At 38.9% G+C, this 20,802-nt stretch overlaps 2 protein-coding genes and 1 pseudogene across 5 annotated transcripts; 2 read left to right on the top strand and 1 right to left on the bottom strand.

Annotated features, from left to right (window-relative positions):
* The window catches only part of LOC107550610 (cohesin subunit SA-1-like), a 59,116-nt pseudogene extending 56,789 nt beyond the window's left edge, over nt 1–2,327 (top strand).
* pccb (propionyl-CoA carboxylase subunit beta) lies at nt 2,249–12,699 on the bottom strand. 2 transcript variants are annotated; one of them, XM_016231920.1, is made up of 15 exons: nt 12,431–12,699; nt 12,221–12,340; nt 10,376–10,444; nt 10,218–10,274; nt 9,988–10,101; nt 7,909–8,019; nt 7,696–7,804; nt 7,511–7,631; nt 7,298–7,379; nt 7,086–7,209; nt 4,667–4,774; nt 4,440–4,540; nt 4,248–4,346; nt 2,653–2,752; nt 2,252–2,518 (listed from the first exon to the last, which is right to left on the bottom strand). In XM_016231920.1, the coding sequence occupies exons 1-15, from the start codon at nt 12,671–12,673 to the stop codon at nt 2,397–2,399; spliced, it is 1,680 nt and encodes a 559-aa protein (XP_016087406.1). In that variant the 5' UTR covers nt 12,674–12,699; the 3' UTR covers nt 2,252–2,396. The 2 variants fall into 2 exon arrangements, with proteins under 2 accessions (XP_016087407.1, XP_016087406.1); XM_016231921.1 differs by lacking the exons at nt 9,988–10,101; nt 10,218–10,274; nt 10,376–10,444; nt 12,221–12,340; nt 12,431–12,699 and adding exons at nt 8,477–8,590; nt 8,707–8,763; nt 8,865–8,984 and having other exon boundaries at nt 2,249–2,518.
* LOC107550607 (E3 ubiquitin-protein ligase MSL2-like) lies at nt 12,395–20,802 on the top strand. Of its 3 annotated transcripts, none has more exons than XM_016231924.1 (4): nt 12,395–12,411; nt 15,990–16,217; nt 16,938–17,200; nt 17,386–18,980. In XM_016231924.1, exons 2-4 carry the CDS (start codon nt 16,076–16,078, stop codon nt 18,601–18,603), a joined length of 1,623 nt encoding a protein of 540 aa, XP_016087410.1. In that variant the 5' UTR covers nt 12,395–12,411; nt 15,990–16,075; the 3' UTR covers nt 18,604–18,980. The 3 variants fall into 3 exon arrangements, with proteins under 3 accessions (XP_016087410.1, XP_016087408.1, XP_016087409.1); XM_016231922.1 differs by lacking the exon at nt 12,395–12,411 and adding an exon at nt 20,131–20,802 and having other exon boundaries at nt 15,318–16,217; nt 17,386–18,302; XM_016231923.1 differs by lacking the exon at nt 12,395–12,411 and having other exon boundaries at nt 15,318–16,217; nt 16,938–17,188; nt 17,374–18,980.

Raw genomic sequence — 20,802 nt, 5'->3', positions numbered from 1 at the left:
GCAACTTTACAGATCTTCTTTATGCACCAAGAGCTTGTAACACTTCAAAGAGAAAGGAAAAATTGAATTAGCATCATATGACCCCTTTAATGTCAAATAACTTCACATTAATGCATTTTCCACTCCCTTGCAGGTTGTAAGTTAAATGATACGTTTTGAAAACTTATTTTTGTCATTAAAACTTCTGAATTTTGACTTTTTGTTATTTTGATAAGTGCATTAAAGCTAATACATATAGTTTGAATATTTGTGTGTGAAAAACTGTACGTGATTAACATTTTTACTAATATTTTTACTAATATTTTTAATTCCACTTCAAGCACCATGAGTTTGGCTTTGTTTGTAACTCTGTCGACAAAAGCAAAGCTTTAAGGTCTCCTAACTTTTCTGCCGAATAAAAGCTTTGTGGTTTAACATTTAAAAGCCAAGAAATTAGCCCAAACATAAATCTAGATTTCAGTTTTACAGCTGTACTATACTATTATTATATCGCTTTTTATTAAGTATATTATTATTTTTACAGTAATATTTATTTTAATAGTTAGTAGTCATATTAATATATGTCGTGGCCTAATGGTTAGAGAGTCGGACTCATAACCCAAAGGTTGTGGGTTCGAGTCTCGTACCGGCAGGGGTTGTAGGGGGGGGGGGGGAAAGGAGAGGTTTGTAACTCTGTCGACAAAAGCAAAGCTTTAAGGTCTCCTAACTTTTCTGCCGAATAAAAGCTTTGTGGTTTAACATTTAAAAGCCAAGAAATTAGCCCAAACATAAATCTAGATTTCAGTTTTACAGCTGTACTATACTATTATTATATCGCTTTTTATTAAGTATATTATTATTTTTACAGTAAAATTTACATTCTACAACTGGCTGCCCACTGCTCCAGGTGTGTGTTCATGGTGTGTGTGTTCACGGTGTGTGTGTGCACTTTGGATGGGTAAATGCAGAGCACTAATTCCGAGTATGGATCACCATACTTGGCCACATGTCACGTCACATATATCACAAAAAAAATTACAACACACAAATTGTGCAGCGCTACAAACAAGCATATCAAACCTGGTGCTTTGAAAAAATGGCAATTTCTTAAATTATCTTTATTGCTCTAATTATCAACCAATAATCACCTGTCATTTTTCCCCCCAGGGTTTCACTATGCCCATGTTCTGAGGTGCCACAACAGATGGAAAAGTAGTATTTGAAGTGATTAAAGGGCTGAAGAGACATACATATAAGAGTGGAAGCACTGGTGTCCAGGTTCAGTGATTCTGGAGCAAACCCTCAACCGTCCTCTTTTATCAAATGCCACATCAGAGGAGCTTTTATTCATCCGGAGATTATTTTAACAGATGCAGTCCAATCATGTCACGTATGGTGATTTGTTTTATTTTATTTTTTCTGTCAAACAAGTTCTTTGTCAGCTCCTTTGAATCGCACTGGATGGGATTTATATTGTGGTACAAATTTATCATGTAAGAATATACGGTCCTATATGTTCAAGATGTACATATTTGTGTTTATCCATCCTACTATGTATATGCCCTGTACAGTTAAGATTATGAAGTCGCTTTTACTATCAGGTCAACGAACGGATTCTTCCTACCAAAACAAGCAGTTGGACATGTTGGTCAAACTTCAATCGGTCTGATTTTACATATAAAACAACACTCAGTAGTCATAATTATGGTAAATGACAAAGCATGGTTAGAAACATTTGGTCAGTGTTAAAAATGCTGTTAATATTGTCAGAAAGCCAAAAATCTCTGTGACAGTTGTCCTGAAGGACATGTTGTGTATTTTGGCTTGCAGAAGCATTTGAATGGTCAGTATTTTCTTTCCAGTAGATTTAGTTTTAATGAGGTGAGGTTTATTTGTGTGAAGCGTCTATACGGCAGGGTTTCCATCAGTTGATCTTGTCTGGGTCAAACAGCAGAGGCTGCTGTGCCATGTGTTGAGTGGGGCTCATTCAAGTACTGCCTCCGTTTATGTGCTTTATGGTCCTGTGCTATCAAGAAGTGAAATGTTATACTGTCAACAACATGAGTTTCCCATGATCATCATTATTCCCCCACCCTGAGCCCCGGTTAGTTTTGCTAGTGTAACTGTAAATTGTACATTTCCAATATAAAATGTTTTTCTTTTGTACAGCCTAGAAATGATGTACCACTTTCCCTTTTAATGGAAACTGTTCTAAAACTTTTCTTCAGTGAACTTGTGGAAAACTCACTTTTTCAGAAAAAAAAAATTTGAATATGTAATCATGAACCGTGGGAGTGTTTAAATAATGGCATAATGCATATGAGTGGAAATAAATAAGGCACAACGAACCATGTGGAAAAACATGATATTCTTTCCAATCTAACCACAGATGTTGCTGTAAAGTGCCGAGAAGAGATTTACAAGGGAATGTTTGCATGTTTTTTCCAGGGGTTGGTCTGTTTCTTGCTGGCGAGCACCTCCAGGTCTCTACAGATCCTCTTGCGTGTGGTCGAGGGCTGAATGATGTCATCCACAAAGCCTGTGAAATACATTCATCATTATTTAGCAATAATACACAAATAGCAGCAGAAGCGAGCGCACTTGTACTGCAGTGTGGGGTAAACATGTTGAGCAAGAGCTGTGAAGATGAATGTTTCGTGTCTGGTGATGCACCTCTGACAGCAGCGGGGAAGGGATTAGCAAACTTCTCCACATATTCAGCTTCAGCCTCGGCTTGATTCTCCTTTCCTCTGAAGATGATTTGAACAGCACCCTTAAAAAAAATGAAATGATAGATTATGTAGCACATTTAAGAAATATTTTGTAGGGTTCCACACTTTTTGACCAATCAATTTCCATGATTTGTCCAGTTGTTGCGATCACTGGATTTAAAAAAATAATTTCATTCACGAGAAAAGCCAAAGAAATGCATATAAAATTGTATTTGTAATATGTAGTTATTAACCATAGATTAATCAAAAGGTTGAAGAATATACATATAGTGTTCAAAGCTTTAGTTGTTTTTGAAGAGAGAATATTTAAAATAAAATAAAATAAATTGAAATATTACAATTTATTTTATAATGTAATTTATTCCTTTGATATCAAAACTGAATTTTCAGCATCATTACTCCAGTCTTCAGTGTCACATGATCCTTCAGAAATCATTCTAATATAGTATATTTGGTGTTCAAGACACATTTCTGATTATTAACAATGAATGTTAAAAACAGCTTTTGATGCTTAATATTTTTGTGGAAACTGATACACTACTTTACCTGTAGTAAGATTGAAAAAAAAAAATCTAAGTTTTGTTACAAAGGATGCATTTCAAATGTTCCTTCAAAGAAACCTGGAAAAAAAATCCAGGTGTCCACAAAATTATTAAGCAGCACAAATATTTTCAACATGGATTATGATGTTTCTTGAGCACCAAATAATCATATTAGAATTTTTTCTGAAAGATCACGTGACACTGAAGACTGGCGTAATGATGCTGAAAATTCAGCTTTGCCATCACAAGAATATATTATTAAAAATATTAAAATCGAAAACAGTAATGTTGTAAAGTTCATTGTTAAACAGTAATGTAATTAAAATGAATTACATTATCAGTATTTCACAAATTTTTTTTTTTATCAGATAAATGGAGCCTTGGTGAGCATAGGATGCTTCTTTCAAAAACATTGGAAAATTAGTGTGCATCATCGTTGCTTTAGTATCACTAATGGACACCCAGCAGAAATATTTATAGTTTGTACTTTAAACAGTCAACATGTGATATGATCTGTGCTATCCACACTCTCAGTCAGCAGCACCTGTTACTCAACTCAAAGCGTGAGCCTCCAGCGTAGAAATGAAATTAGTAGAAGGGACAGCAGCACAATCACCAAAGAGAGCCAAGCATAGTGATCATTGCTGCAGTGCAAGTGTATATCAGCAGCAGCACTGGACTGAAGCTAGTGTGCAGGAGCTCTCTGAACACTCACTTCTGTCGGCTACTTACAGTCTTGTGGTTACAAGAATTTCTGAACTCTTTTATTAGGGACTGCTGGAACACATTTGTTTATATGGGATGGGACCAATTTTGATATTTATATTTATTTAGGCCAAAAAATATCTTGAGATTTAAATGCAGCTCAATGGAGGGGTTTGGCTTAAAGCTCATAAATGCCTTAGAAAGCCCCAGAATTCACGCACACTACACATTTATTATGCAAGTGCATTAGCCATGTCCCTGGTTTCAGCACAAAAGTCCTCAGGTTTACCTTTGCACCCATCACAGCGACCTCAGCAGATGGCCAGGCATAGTTGACGTCTCCTCTCAGATGTTTGGAACTCATCACATCATAAGCACCTCCATAAGCCTGGAGACAGAACATGCATTATTCAGCACAAAAGACATAACCATGCCCGCCCACACACACACACACACACACACACATCATTCTGCCTCCTACCTTCCTAGTGATGACAGTGATTTTTGGAATGGTGGCCTCTGCAAAAGCATAGAGCAGTTTGGCTCCGTGTCTGATGATGCCTCCGTACTCCTGAGCTGTGCCTGTGGAAACAAGAACGTTCTGTCAGTGTGTTATTTAAAAAGGGAGACACATGCTGGTAATTCAGGATAAAAGGAATTAGAAAACACGGCAAAGTTAAGGATAGGATAATGAAAGTTTCTAGACACCTGGCAGGAATCCAGGCACATCCACAAATGTGATGATGGGAATGTTGAAGGCGTCACAGAAACGAACAAAGCGAGCCCCTTTAACAGATGAATTAATGTCCAAACAGCCTAAAAACACCAAAAAATGGGGTTCAGTTGTTTTTTTTAAAAGTTTTTTTAACTTCTATGCCCACCAAGGCTGCATTTATTTTAAATATACAGTAAAAACACTAAGATTGTGAAAAATGATTACAATTTCAAGTGACTTTTTTCTATTTTAATATTGTAAAATGTCATCCTATGATGGCAAATCTGAATTTTCAGTAGCCATTACTCCAGTCTTCAGAAATCTTAATATGCTGATTCGCAAACACGTCTTATTATTATCAATGTTTTAAACAGTTGTGCTGCTTAATTTTTGAAGAAACTGATTTTTTCCTGGATGCTTTGACAAAAAGCTCAAAAGAACATTTATTTTAAAATGTTTTGTATAAAAATATACGTCTTTTTCACTTTTGATCCTTGCTGAATAAAACTATTAAAACAACACCACTACCACTTACTGATCTCAAACTTTTGATCGGTAATAATTAGGGATGCACCGATAGGATTTTTTGGGGCCGATACCGATTTTAACAATCACTTATTGGCCGAGTCCGATACCGATATTTGTCACTTCCTCTCTTATTTGAAATTTTGGCATCAAAAAATAGATAGTATTTTGATCGTTTTAAATCAGCAACACCTGCATTAAATTATACTAGCAGTTTTATTTCTGCATCATCAAATAATTTCTAATGAACATGGATTGGATCCATTTAACATTCAGCAGGCCTGCATAAATACAACAGAACAAAGATACATATTAAATAAACAGTGCTTTTTAGGTAGGTTTAACAGTTTTCAGGTACAGAAAAAGTAAACAAATGTAAAATAACACTTAACTGTATAAATTAAATACATTAATCCTTTATTGTAACAAACTATTATGATTAATCTTCTAATTTGTTTTTGTATACATTTGAATATTTTTTGTAAGTTTAAATATGTATGAGATCTCCTTTACTAAGGCGGGACTCTTATTTTGACGGGTTTTCTAGTCTACAGAACTATATGGGTAATGAAAGCAAGATTTAAAGGGATTTAAAGGGGTCCTATTATGCTCTTTTACAAAGTCTTGATTTTGTTTTGGGGGTGTACTAGAACATGTTCTCATGCTTGGTGGTTTGAAAAACGCATTATTTTTCACATAATTTACATTATTAAAATACCTTTCTCCCCAGGCTGGCACAAACGGCTCGATTAGTTCCGGCTTTGATGAAAGTTCGCCTTCCGAAAAACAAAATGTGTTGTGATTGGTTAGCTGTCCCAGTGCGTTGTGATTGACGAACAGCTTAGACGGTGTTTCAGACAAACGGTGCGGTTAGTTCCGGCTTTGATGAAAGTTCGCCTTCCGAAAAACAAAATGTGTTGTGATTGGTTAGCTGTCCCAGTGCGTTGTGATTGACGAACAGCTTAGACGGTGTTTCAGTACTGCAACGCCCCCTGCTCCGTCTTTCAACAAAAGCTTTTTGGCGAATCCGGCACTGTACTCCCTCATGTTGTGGAAGCTGTCCTCAGTAAAATGCGCAGCATACAATAGCAAATTGGGGTTATAATGCTCAGGAACAGAGTTAAAAAATAAATTGCAACCACTGTTTCCTGACATCATCCGCTTTCGGAAGCCCAAACAAAGACGTTTGGGCACGGAGGTGAAAAAAAAAAAAAACAGCATTTAAGGCGGTCGCACACCGGACGAGAAAGATCTTTTTTATGCCCAAACATACACACTACACACCGACTAAAATTAAAAAAGTGAAAAAGCATAATAGGACCCCTTTAAAGTTTGTCAGTTTATTAAGCACCCTCCGAAAAGGCATGAGATCTGTATATATTTGTTTACTGTTAGATGTTATAAGTGTTTTGTGTAATTCGCTGTATGTTGATGATAATGCAACTGAGAGAGAGAGTTTAATGTGCACTTCTCGTGCTGTGTTTTGTTTAGCTCTTATGGTGATTTTTCCCGAGTGAAAAAGGATGCAATAAACTTAATAAAACATCAGTAAAGTTTTGGTCATCATTCAGATGAGGTCCGCTACACTTATGAAAGTTACAAAAGTTATTTAGTCAAGAATAGTGTGCGATCTTTTGTCTTTTGTTATTTGATTAGCATTAAAGTGCAGACAGCAGCGCTAGGATTATGAAACCGACATTATACAGCTCAGTGCCTTCACGCAAATAATCAGTTTGTTATATCGGCCTTTTTCCATATATAGTCGATATGCCGATGGTTGTAAATTGACGAAAAATCGGCCGATAAATATCGGCGGCCGATACATCGGTGCATCCCTAGTAATAATATAATATAACATAATATTAAAATATAATATAAATCACCAACCAGATGCCACTTTAGGCTGGTTTCCCACTATGCCTACAGTCCGTCCATTCATCCTGGCAAATCCCACCACAATATTTTTGGCGTAGTTGGGCATAATCTCAAAGAATTCTCTCTCATCTACTATCTGTAAGAGTGAGATGACAATCATAAGAACTGTGTGATGAGTTTTTACCTGACTATCTGAGTCATTTGTTCACTAAAGATGTACATACACCATGAACAATGTCCAGCATGTCATAGGCTTTTGTGCTTTCAAAAGGAACGATAGTGTCCAAACCAGGAACTGGCCGGTCACTGAGGAAAATAAATTGACATGACAATAGCAGATTGCATGAGACTGAAGACACTGATAATTAAAGGCCAAGATAATTTGACTGATAAAGAGAGAGAGAGAAAAAAAAAGTTACAAATGTGCAAAAACTCACCGAGGATCATGGCACTCAGTGACCGGAGCTGGATCTTTATTGCTCAGTGGGAGAAAGTTGAAAAAGTCTCGCAAGTTCAGAAGGGCATCAACATCATTCTCAAAGGCCCGATGAGCAACACCTGAAAGAAAACATTGTCACAAAACACATTCAGATGTAAGCACAGGCTTAATAAATAGACCTACCTGACACAGTGGTGTGGGTTTTCGCTCCACCCAGCTCCTCCTGGGTAACATCCTCATTTGTTACAGACTTTACCACATCTGGGCCTGTGATAAAAAGATAGGAGGTGTCCTGCAAACACAGGCTATTTCATGAAACACGCGTGTGCCATCAGGGATCAAGAAACCTACATTGAATTTAATACGCATTTATACTCTTAACCTTTATTGTCTTACCTTCACCATGAAAGTGAAGTCTGTGAGAGCAGGCGAGTACACGGCACCACCCGCACACGGGCCCATGATGAGAGAGATCTGAGGAACTACACCTGAGGCCATCACATTCCGCTGAAGAACAAATACCATTGTCCACAGTTAGTCCTGGAATTTATATACACTACCATTCAAATGTTTGGGGTCAGCAAGATCTTTTTTTTTTAAAGAAATTAATACTTTTAAAGACATTTTGTAACGTTACAAAAGATTAATTTTTCAAATAAACGTTGTTCTTTTGAATTTTATATTCACCAAAGAATCCTGAAAAAAATAGGGGGGGAATGAAATCATCTTCCACAAAAATATATTCTATATGCAGCACTACTGTTTCAGCTTTACCATCACAGGAATAAATTGCATTTTAAAATATAGTCTAATTATTTTAAAATTGCTTGTACTGTAACTACTTTTGATCAAATAAATGCAGTCTTGGTGACATCTTTCAAAAACATAAAAAAACAACAACCCCAAACTTTTGTTCGGTAGAGTACATCTCAAATGTACAGCTGTGTTAAACCATTCAGCTCACCAAGAAAATGTCAGCATATCCTGCGAGAGACTCGACGCCTTCCTGAATGCGGGCTCCACCGGAGTCATTGAGACCAATTACTGGAGCTCCCACCATCATTGCCTGGTCCATGATCTAGCAATTCATTTGCAGAAGGTTTATGTGAAATCTCACCGTTTGACAGCATTATGTCCGTGTTTTAAACAAAATGACTTTAGTCAGGTCCAACAACGCTCAGCAACCAACCTCACCTTGCAGACCTTCTGAGCGTGAGCTCCTGATAAACTGCCTCCAAACACTGTGAAGTCCTGAGAACAGAAGAGCATTTCACTCATCAAAGCAGAAATGAGATCGTAATAAATAAGATATTTTGTTACTGCAAACTGATATTCGAAAGCTAGTATCATACCTGGCTGAAAACATACACCAGTCTGCCATTGATCCTTCCCTGTCCGGTCACTACGCTGTCTCCTGGGTACTGAAGACACAGATGCATGTAAAAGACATGTTCCATTTTACAAAATGACGGCAATTAGTGTCCCTCATCTACATTTGTTAAAAACAGATGGCTATGTTGTCAAAACGAGTGCACATGGATCCATGAAAGCGACTTAAAAGGCTGCATTATGCATGCCAAGCCAGTAGTTGGCAATGTCACTTTGTAAAAAAAAAAAAAACACTACACACTTGTGCACATACACATTCTTCAAGTACTCGAGCATGCCTGACTGAACACGTAATATGCATGCGCATGACGTCACCGTGTTTACAAATGTGCATTTTTGTAGTTTACACGGAGACAATAACTTTATTGTTTTGCACTTTGAAACCCATTTTGAAAAGTTTGCATTTTCAATGTCCGACCAAAATGCATACGTTTTCTGTTTTTAGTTAAAAATGGTGTCGTGTAAACACCGCCTAAAAATGCAGTAACTTGATAAAGGCCATTACTTGATGATGCCATTTTTGAGCTGTAACCAACCTTCCTTCTCCTTGCTGTACTGCACTATTTAAATTATTTCTTTAAAATGTATATTATTAGCTATTAACACTTAAACCCCTTAAAATATCTAAAAATATCTAAGCTGATATGTGCCTGTTATTTCTGTAATGCACAACAATAAGCTATTTTACACACACATATCCATTCAAATGTTCGGGGTCTGTAAGACCTTTTTTTTTTTTAAAGAAATTAATACTTTTAAAGACATTTTTGGTTACAAAATATTTCTGTTTCAAATAAATGTTGTGCTTTTGAGTTTTCCATTCATCAAATAAAAAATAAAAAAAAACACGTTTTCCACAAAAAAAATATTCTATATGCAGCACTACTCAGGTTTGCCATCACAGTAATAAATTGCAATTTAAAATATCCTTAAAATATTTTAATTGTAATATTATTTAACTTTTGATCAAATAAATTCAGTCTTGGTGAGGGACTTTCAAAAGCGTTTAATTAAAAAAACACCCCCAAACTTTAGTTTGGAAGTGTATATATCAAGTGTATAGCGGTGTTAAACCCTTCAGTTTACCAAGAAAATGTCAGCATATCCTGCGAGAGACTCGACGCCTTCCTGAATGCGGGCTCCACCGGAGTCATTGAGACCAATTACTGGAGCTCCCACCATCATTGCCTGGTCCATGATCTAGCAATTCATTTGCAGAAGGTTTATGTGAAATCTCACCATTTGACAGCATTATGCCCGTGTTTTAAACAAAATGACTTTAGTCAGGTCCAACAACGCTCAGCAACCAACCTCACCTTGCAGACCTTCTGAGCGTGAGCTCCTGATAAACTGCCTCCAAACACTGTGAAGTCCTGAGAACAGAAGAGCATTTCACTCATCAAAGCAGAAATGAGATCATAATAAATAAGATATTTTGTTACTGCAAACTGATATTCGAAAGCTAGTATCATACCTGGCTGAAAACATACACCAGTCTGCCATTGATCCTTCCCTGTCCGGTCACTACGCTGTCTCCTGGGTACTGAAGACACAGATGCATGTAAAAGACATGTTCCATTTTACAAAATGACTGCAATTAGTGTCCCTCATCTACATTTGTTAAAAACAGATGGCTATGTTGTCAAAACGAGTGCACATGGATCCATGAAAGCGACTTAAAAGGCTGCATTATGCATGCCAAGCCAGTAGTTGGCAATGTCACTTTGTAAAAAAAAAAAAAACACTACACACTTGTGCACATACACATTCTTCAAGTACTCGAGCATGCCTGACTGAACACGTAATATGCATGCGCATGACGTCACCGTGTTTACAAATGTGCATTTTTGTAGTTTACACGGAGACAATAACTTTGTTTTGCACTTTGAAACCCATTTTGAAAAGTTTGCATTTTCAATGACCGACCAAAATGCATACGTTTTCTGTTTTTAGTTAAAAATGGTGTCGTGTAAACACCGCCTAAGAATGCAGTAACTTGATAAAGGCCATTACTTGATGATGCCATTTTTTAGCTGTAACCAATCTTCCTTCTCCTTGCTGTACTGCACTATTTAAATTATTTCTTTAAAATGTATATTATTAGCTATTAACACTTAAACCCCTTAAAATATCTAAAAATATCTAAGCTGATATGTGCCTGTTATTTCTGTAATGCACAACAATAAGCTATTTCACACACACACATATATATATATATATATATATATATATATATATACATATACATATACATATACACACACACACACACACGTTTTAATTATTTTATTACGTGAATACAATTACATTTAAATAATTTTATGACCCCCCCTGCAAGTTTGCCCCCTAGTGGGCCCTGGTCTCCTGGTTAAGAATCACTTATTTATTTGCTTAACAAGATGTTTAAACATATATACAGTGGGGCAAAAAAGTATTTAGTCAGCCACCAATTGTGCAAGTTCTCCCACTTAAAAAGATGAGAGAGGCCTGTAATTTTCATCATAGGTATACCTCAACGATGAGAGACAAAATGTGAAAAAAAATCCAGAAAATCACATTGTAGGATTTTTAAAGAATTAATTGGTAAATTCCTCGGTAAAATAAGTATTTGGTCACCTACAAACAAGCAAGATTTCTGGCTCTCACAGACCTGTAACAACTTCTTTAAGAGGCTCCTCTGTCCTCCACTCGTTACCTGTATTAATGGCATCTGTTTGAACTCGTTATCAGTATAAAAGACACCTGTCCACAACCTCAAACAGTCACACTCCAAACTCCACCATGGCCAAGACCAAAGAGCTGTCAAAGGACACCAGAAACAAAATTGTAGACCCGCACCAGGCTGGGAAGACTGAATCTGCAATAGGTAAGCAGCTTAGTGTGAAGAAAACAATAAGCTATTTCACACACACACATATATATATATATATATATATATATATATATATACATATACATATACATATACACACACACACACACACGTTTTAATTATTTTATTACGTGAATACAATTACATTTAAATTATTTTATGACCCCCTGCAAGTTTGCCCCCTAGTGGGCCCCGGTCTCCTGGTTAAGAATCACTTATTTATTAGCTTAACAAGATGTTTAAACATATATATCTCTTTGAAACTCTGTCAAACTGAAAAAGGGCCTTTTCACAGAAGGACCTAGAAAATGCAATAGACGAAATTGCATCTGCACTCATTCAAGAGACATTTAACGCTATTATGTCATAACTCATGACATGCAAATGAAAATATTTCGGATGATGCATTATGTAAATTCTTTGACCTGAGAGGTTGGGGTGTCATACCTTATTATGATCTGCCTCCATGCCAAAGTCAGAGCAGCGATGCTCCACAAACATGTCACACTCCACAAACGAGTCAGGGTCCAGCAGGAGCTCCAGTCTCTCGCGCGCTGTCAGTTTACCCTGCGCACAGCAGGTCAGAGCTCTTCTCAGACTGTTGCGCTGTCACTTCTGTCCGCTGCATTCATTTTACAGTAAGTTTTCTTAACTTACCCTTTTGTGCTGTGCAGCTATCCTCAGCTGTCCTCCTCCTGTAAGCGCTGCCTTTCGTTTCTTCTCGATTCTCTCCTGCACAGACAGATGTTTGACCGAATAGCATCTTGCATTTTGTAGACCTTTCGCCTGAGTAATTGCCCCGGCGGCTGCGCCGTGCGGAATCTGACCTACACTTTTAAAAGAACATTTCAGACCATGTAACAGTCCCAGGCTGCTTCGCATTAACGCGTAAGTCGCCATCACTGCTTCACTGAGGGAACAGGATTCTGTCGAAAAACTTGGCGGTGTCTTCAGCCAATCACCAACGAGTGTCTACTTTTTACAGCCAATCACTTCCCGGTTAGCGAAGAGGGCGTAAGTGAGTGAACCAATCACCGCAGAGATGCGTGTAGTTAGGCGAACTTGATAGATGTAGTCCATACTAATGTCAACCATGATAAACTACAGTTCCCATCAGTTACTCGGCTGTTGTGAGAATCGTTTGTGAAAAAACTGATTGGAGCTGTTCAAACCCTTGGACTAACATAGCTTCTAATGAATCTGAGGTGGTCAGGTGGTACAAGTTGTAGCTCTCAGAAAACTCCCAGTTCACAAGTTGCAATTACGAGTTCTACGAGGACGTGAACGCTTTTTACAAGTTGGTATCTCGTAATCACGGTAATTACGATATGGCGTGAACGCACCTTTACAGTAATTACGACATGGAGTGAATGCAGCATTACTCTAGATTCCTAAATGCATTTGACAAATTCTGGATTCGTGACTGCGTTTTAAAAGTGAAAGGGAATGAACACTATCCTCTATATGTACGTTTATAATTTCTTTCCTTCTTTTTCCTTCCTTTTTCTTCCCTTTCCTGCTTTTACTGAAGCAAGCAAGCTAATTTTATTTATGTAGCACTTTTCTAAACAAGTTAATGCAATTCAAAGTGCTTTACAGACAAGAAGGAACCAAAGTGATACAGCAATTAATAAAAATTAAACTGAAAAAAATTTAAGCAAAAATAAAATAGACCTATTAAAATACACGAATAAGAATGAAGTTTATAAAGATTGAAATATGAAATGGAAAATAGAACATTAAAATTGAGGCAAAACAAAACACATGAAATATACAGAGGTTTTATAAGTCTTTACAGAAAGGCCGGACTAAAAATATATGTTTTTAATTTAGATTTAAAACTAGTTTTCAGCACATGTTCTGAGGCGAGGAGCATAACGGCTAAAAGCAGCATCACCGAATGTTTTAGTTCTGCTATGAGGTACAGTTAGAAGAAACATTAGACATAATAGACAAGTTAAGAAAGTAGTCAATTTATAGGCTACCATTTACATAAGATTATAACAGGGGACAAGAAATGACTAAGAAAATAAATAAATAAAATACAGATTATAATTATGGGTTTCCATATTCATAAACATTACTGCATAAAGTTTTATAACTTAAAAGTCTTTAAAGGGTTAATTCACCCAAAAATGAAAATTGGCCTATAAATTACTCACCCTCAAGGCATCCTAGTTGTATTTGACTTTCTTCTTTCAGACGAATCCAGTCGGAGTTATATTAAAAATAGTCTTTGATCTTCCAAGCTGTTTAATGGCAGTCAGCGGGTGTTGCAGTGCATCAGTCCAAAAGAAGTTAAATAAAAAGTGCCCATCCATAATAAAAAAGTGCCTCACATGGCTCTGGGGGGTGAACAAAGGCCTCCTTTAGGGAATTGATGCGTTTTTGTAAGAAAAATAACCATATTTAAAACGTAATAATCACTTTAATCTAGCTTGCGCTCACTGTTGTAGACCGAAGCAGCTCCGGGCTGATGACGTAAGACGTCGCCGTTCAGAAGTGACGCACGCATAAGCGCAGTGGAGAGATCAAAACAAAACTACGGTCACTAATTAGAAGTACAAAACAAGGATTTATAAAGAAGAATGTCAGAGGATTTCGATATAAGCCAAGAGGAGACTGGTTTTCCTTTGCTAAAGTAAGGAAACTTTGCCTCCTTTGCTCCTGTTAACAAACGTTGGTTTTCACGAGACTCACCGGCGCATGTGCAACGCTGAGCTCATACGTCATCCGCCCAGAGCTGCTTCTGTGTAGGACTGTTGGCACAAGCTAGATTAAAGTGATTATTACATTTTGAATATGGATATTTTTCTTACAAAAACGCATCGATTCGCTACAGGAGGCCTTTGTTCACCCACCCCCCGGAGCCGTGTGAGGCCCTTTTTTTAATAGATGGGCAGATTCGCTACAGGAGGCCTTTGTTCACCCCCCGGAGCCATGTGAGGCCCTTTTTTTAATAGATGGGCGCTTTTTATTTCACTTATTTTGGACTGATGCATGCAACACCCGCTGAGTGGCATTAAACAGCTTGAAAGATCAAAGACATTTTTAATATAACTCCGACTGGATTCGTCTGAAAGAAGAAAGTCATATACACATAGGATGACTTGAGGGTGAGTAATTTATAGGCTAATTTTCATTTTTGGGTGAACTAACCCTTTAACAAATATTTTGGCTTTACTACTTTTACATAGTTTCACCATCTTATAATAACATGGTAACTCTATCAGAACTAATTCAAAATTAGGTTTATTATATGACCATCTTAACTTGTGAGGAAAAAAACTCCCAAAAATAATCAATAATGACATCTTTGTCAGTGTGTTTAAAGTGGAGTAGCATATTGTTTTTCTAAAGGGAAAGATTCAAATCATCTCCAGAAAATGTGGGATAATGTTTCAGGTTCATTTTTACAGAATTCACATTGATTTGTCAAGCGTGTGGTTGATACAGTCAGACACGAGGGGGCAGTAATCACTGGAGGCTGCGTTTAATTCCAGGCGCTCTTTTACTCTTGTTTGGTATTGTTCCTCTCAGGATGCAAAAGTTAACAGAGGACCGACACTGGCTCTTAGCACAGGCTAATGCATGTAAATATTTTGTAGCGTAGCGAGCTCAGTTGAACGCTATATAAACATATCACTCAAACGGAAGGTTGTCGCACTCGTTAAAGAGAGAAAAGCGCTCTTATTCAACAACACGATGAAAAGTCTGCAATATTAGCTAGCTAGCGAACTAGCAAGCAGGTCAATTGTGAGCTGTTCAGTTAAGCCTCATAAACAACCCCTGTGCTGGACTATTTCAAGGATTATACTTTTTGCGCAACTGAGTCTGTTTTTCCGTTTCGTATTTGTGGACCGATTATACGCAGAGCTCGTGCCACCGAGAGTACAGCTCGAGGCCTGTTGTGCCTCTCACTAAAATGCAGTTTATCGTCCAGTCCTTCGTGTCTGTGTGCTTTATCACAAAAGTTCAGCGCTCTTTCTATTGAGGCATTTGGGATCTGACACGCATGGAAAGCAGACTTTAGTCTGTGCTATGCAGCTTGTTTTCTCCGGACTGACGGTCTCTGGAGGATCTACGAAATATTGAGCAAAACTTTGACATGTTAACAAGCAGACGACTCAGAGCCGCTCATCTGCTTGCGAGTCATGTCAAATTACACTCTTTGTGTGAGGCGTTGGCTCAAGCCTGGTTGATTGTGTTCTCACAGTTATCGCGCATTGGGGGTCCGATCAAGACTCGCTCTCAGTAGCCGATCAGCCCGCTTCTCTCCTGCTGTTGACTGAACTCGCTGAGATGAACCCGGTAAACGCCACCGCGCTGTACGTGTCGGCGTGCCGCTCTCTTCTGCAGTGCGACCCGATGGACCCGGACACATACAGAGGGCTGTTTAACGTCTTGCCTTTCTTTAGAGACTCCCTATCCTGCTTGGTGTGTGGTAAGTGCCTTTATGTACGAGAGGCCGTGCTATGTTTTCGCAATATAATTGGCGTTGGTAAGCAACACGCGCAGCTTCGAATGGCTTATTGCTTTAATTCAATGCAATATTTTCTTACTTAGTAGATTTTCATTTAAACTGTATTTTATTAAGCAAATTGAGTTGCTACACAACAACAACAAAACGATCTGCGCTTCGCGGTGATCTGGTGAAACACTGTATCAACCAATCAGCATTCGGGACCGGTACTATCTGCCGGTACAGTGCCCGCCCACTTTTTCACCAGCTTCGGTCCTGCAAGTATTTTTCCCATAATGATTTGAATAAGTCTTCGTTCAAGTTATAAGCTATGAACCGAACGAACCAGCTGCGAGGTGAATCACTGCATTTGGGTTGAAGGAAAAAGTATTTGAAAATCGGACTTCAGTCCCATTAAGCGTTGATATAATGATTAAATAAAAACGATGATAAAAAATATTCAAAAATATAATATTGAATATTTAAGAAGTTTGAGAGAATAGGGATAGTAGCACCCAGTAGGTCTGTCTTCAATGGTTTATAAGTTATTGTTAAAAATCAGTTTACTCTATGGAGAAAACGAATAGGATTTTTTTTACTTCCAGAACTTGACCGTTGCACTCTATAGAACAAAATATAGTAAGATGTTATTTTGCTATGCTTAATTGCTTTAAATTCATCTGTAGTTTGCTTTCTATCTAGGGAATTTGCTTCAGGATCCAGTTGCTCCAAAAAATTCCTCCTGCCAGCACTATGTTTGCAGGGGTTGTAAAGGCAAGAAAATGTTATTGAAGCCGTCCTGCAGCTGGTGTAAAGACTATGAGCAGTTTGAGGAGAATAAACAGCTCCAGATTCTTATCGACTGCTACAGGAATCTCTGCGAGTGTGTCTCAGTGTGCGTCACAACAGAGCAGAGTGCCTCGGGGGTCAAGGGTTACCCTGAGATCAAGAAGATGCTGGAGGAGGTGTTGGGGGTGAGTCAGGAACAAGAAGACCTCAGTCCTGTCAAAGACAATTTGGATGTTCTTCATCTCAAAACAGAGACTGACTCCTCACAAAACTCTACGGATGTGTTCCTGACCGACTCCGATAAACCCTCTGAGCAGATCCCAGCTGAACTAGAGACCCTTGAGACAAGATGCTGGAGGAGGTGTTGGGGGTGAGTCAGGAACAAGAAGACCTCAGTCCTGTCAAAGACACTTTGGATGTTCTTCATCTCAAAACAGAGACTGACTCCTCACAAAACTCTACGGATGTGTTCCTGACCGACTCCGATAAACCCTCTGAGCAGATCCCAGCTGAACTAGAGACCCTTGAGATTGTCAGGGCTGACGGACCTCTGAAATCTGACTCGGCACTACACATGGGTACTGTCACTGTTAACGCAATGTGCAAAGTTAGTCAAGAGACAAGTGCCGAATCGGTGCAACTCAGTACGGAGAGCACAAGCATCCCGAAGAACCTTAAATCTGACATTGCGAGCAAGGAGATATCATGCGGACAGACTAAATCAACACCAGAGCCGTGTCAGAACTCATTACAGTCCCAAACCAGCGACGCCCTTGTGCCAGGACACCCACCGCAACCTCAGACAGGCCTGACGTGCCTCGCCACAGCCCATAGAAAAGTGCATCTGACCCGAAAGCGCTCTCGCTCTGAAAGCGACAGTGAGACGCTCCAACCTCTGCCCATCTCCAGCCTCATCCAGGGGCCATCGGTAGCAGCCACACCTCCGCCTAAAATAGCATTTGAACCGAAAGCGCCCTCCCCACCTGCTGTCGTGGTCACAAACGGAGGCGTTTTGAAGGTTAGTAAGGCTGTGCTGGGTTCCACTAAAAATATCCAGATAAACACAGACCTAGGTAATAAGAAAGTTCAGGCGAAGTCAAAAGTGACTGTCCCGAAGGCAAAGGGCAAGGCAAAGGACAGGCTGCTGTCAGCTAGCGTTTTAGCAGGGCAACCAGGACAGCCACCTAAAGTAGTGTACAAAAAGACGCAAGAGAAAAAAGGCTGCAAGTGTGGACGAGCCACCCAGAATCCAAGTGTTCTTACCTGCAGAGGTCAAAGATGCCCCTGCTACTCCAACCGTAAGGCCTGTTTGGACTGCATCTGCAGGGGCTGCCAGAACTCATACATGGCCAACGGGGAGAAGAAGCTGGAGGCTTTCGCCGTGCCCGAAAAAGCCCTGGAGCAAACCAGACTCACTCTCGGCATCAACCTCACTAGTATATCTGTCAGAAACGCTGGCACGAACGCTGCAGGAGTTCTCAGTCTGTCTGCAGGCTCCCCTATGGCCTCTTTCCTCACGTCCAGCACCGACGAGGACCAGAGTTTCGAAGAGGCTCTCGAGATGCATTTCGACTGTTGATAGCTGTCCTGCTACTGATATCTCTCTCAGCCGTGGTCGGTTCCCGGTTTATGTCGAACAGAAATCGTTTGCCAAAACTCTTGTCTGTAGTTTTCATGTTCAACCTCAACCATCACACACAAACACACACTGCTGTAATGGAAAGTTACTGTGAAGCTGTATGGCATATTTTGTTATTCTGAAGGAATTGTTTGCTTCTGTGTGACTGTTTTATTCACAATGAACTTAGGATCTGATAAATGGCTGTTATTTTTCTTTGAATATTCAATGACCCAAAACCTAAAATGAGTTCCACAGGTATTAGTGTGATAAGTTTGTTGGGTAACACGTATAGCATCTCATTATAAACTGTCCCAAAGCAGTGATTAACGTGTTTACATTCTGTGGTGAATTTATTTTTCCAAATTAATTTATACATATATATATATATATAAACATTATATATATTCTAAACACTCATTGAAAGTAAAATTATATACAGCAATCTGTAATACCTGTTTAACGTCAGATAAAAATCACAATTTACTAATGGTGGAAAATGTAGCACTTAGTCCCAATAGTGTTAATGGGTTTAGACACCTGTTCTGGTTGCTATAGTCATCACTTCCTGTGTCACCCCCGACTCTTGGTTATGGGACTGGGGTGGGGTGTCCCGTCAGGATATCCAGTTATATAATTTTTTTGTTTAATAGATGGTTCCTTATTTTGCTGAATGGAGGGTAGCGCCCTATCACCTTTTATTCGCCATGTTCCAGGTTTGAAAGAAAGACATTTAAATTCCATATTTGTCTGTGGTTTTGTAAGGATGATGAAGCACAAATCTGTCACAACAGCTATGTTTCTCCAACTTCGAGAGTTCATCAGCATTATATCCTCACTGTTGTTCATTGTTAGTTCAGCCTGAGCTGACTGTTTCATCAGGACAGTATCTACAAAGATTTCTGAAACAAGTGAATGTAAGAGTGTTCAGTGTGTTGCCTGAGAATGTATTCATGGCAGTGATATTTTTAAAGCAATATGAAAAGCAAAATGATAGATAGCCATCTTTTAAACCCTTTTCCCCTCACAGTCATCATATTTGTTTTGATGCAAACTTTAAACGAGTATTTCAAGATGTTATGTTCTTTGAACGTTTGCCTGAGCACCTTTTAGCACCCATTCCTGCCTCTTTCCTCTGATCCTGATTAGATGTGTTTGTCTCGCAGTTGTGTTGTGATTCCTGTTCTAGGGACCAAAACTTGTATGAAATATGTGTTTACTGTTACACTGCGCCATTTCATGTCTTATGTAATGAAGCAGGGTAGACCGTGCTTCATCCGCATCCTTAAATATGCTTGAAAACTCTTGTCAGTAGGGCTTTGACCAAATATTGAAAACTCTTCTAGTTAAGTCTTGGATCTTAGTGGGATATTGTGTTGTATTTTCAAATCGTATAGTTTGGTATTGTTGTTTTATTCCTCCCTTTGCTTTTCAATGGTCATTACTTGAACTCAGATTTTAGTTTCTTGATTTTTGAATTACTCAAAGATGCCCCTGCTACTCCAACCGTAAGGCCTGTTTGGACTGCATCTGCAGGGGCTGCCAGAACTCATACATGGCCAACGGGGAGAAGAAGCTGGAGGCTTTCGCCGTGCCCGAAAAAGCCCTGGAGCAAACCAGACTCACTCTCGGCATCAACCTCACTAGTATATCTGTCAGAAACGCTGGCACGAACGCTGCAGGAGTTCTCAGTCTGTCTGCAGGCTCCCCTATGGCCTCTTTCCTCACGTCCAGCACCGACGAGGACCAGAGTTTCGAAGAGGCTCTCGAGATGCATTTCGACTGTTGATAGCTGTCCTGCTACTGATATCTCTCTCAGCCGTGGTCGGTTCCCGGTTTATGTCGAACAGAAATCGTTTGCCAAAACTCTTGTCTGTAGTTTTCATGTTCAACCTCAACCATCACACACAAACACACACTGCTGTAATGGAAAGTTACTGTGAAGCTGTATGGCATATTTTGTTATTCTGAAGGAATTGTTTGCTTCTGTGTGACTGTTTTATTCACAATGAACTTAGGATCTGATAAATGGCTGTTATTTTTCTTTGAATATTCAATGACCCAAAACCTAAAATGAGTTCCACAGGTATTAGTGTGATAAGTTTGTTGGGTAACACGTATAGCATCTCATTATAAACTGTCCCAAAGCAGTGATTAACG

This window comes from Sinocyclocheilus grahami, unplaced genomic scaffold, assembly GCF_001515645.1.
Source record: "Sinocyclocheilus grahami isolate Dianchi unplaced genomic scaffold, SAMN03320097.WGS_v1.1 scaffold402.1, whole genome shotgun sequence".
In the NCBI taxonomy this organism is placed as follows: domain Eukaryota; kingdom Metazoa; phylum Chordata; class Actinopteri; order Cypriniformes; family Cyprinidae; genus Sinocyclocheilus; species Sinocyclocheilus grahami.
The sequence above is the reverse complement of the archived record's forward strand: the minus strand, read 5'-3'. Positions and strand labels throughout refer to the sequence as shown.

Coding starts and splice junctions, on each gene's coding strand:
- pccb (XM_016231920.1), bottom strand. CDS start 12,673: ATGGCGACTTACGCGTTAATGCGAAGCAGCCTGGGACTGTTACATGGT. Junction 10,102..10,217: donor ACGCTCAGAAGGTCTGCAAG/GTGAGGTTGGTT, acceptor ATGAATTGCTAG/ATCATGGACCAGGCAATGAT. Junction 4,775..7,085: donor CCAGCCTAAAGTGGCATCTG/GTTGGTGATTTA, acceptor TGGTGTTTTTAG/GCTGTTTGGACATTAATTCA.
- LOC107550607 (XM_016231922.1), top strand. CDS start 16,076: ATGAACCCGGTAAACGCCACCGCGCTGTACGTGTCGGCGTGCCGCTCT. Junction 17,201..17,385: donor TCAAGAAGATGCTGGAGGAG/GTGTTGGGGGTG, acceptor ATGCTGGAGGAG/GTGTTGGGGGTGAGTCAGGA. Junction 18,303..20,130: donor CTTACCTGCAGAGGTCAAAG/ATGCCCCTGCTA, acceptor AATTACTCAAAG/ATGCCCCTGCTACTCCAACC.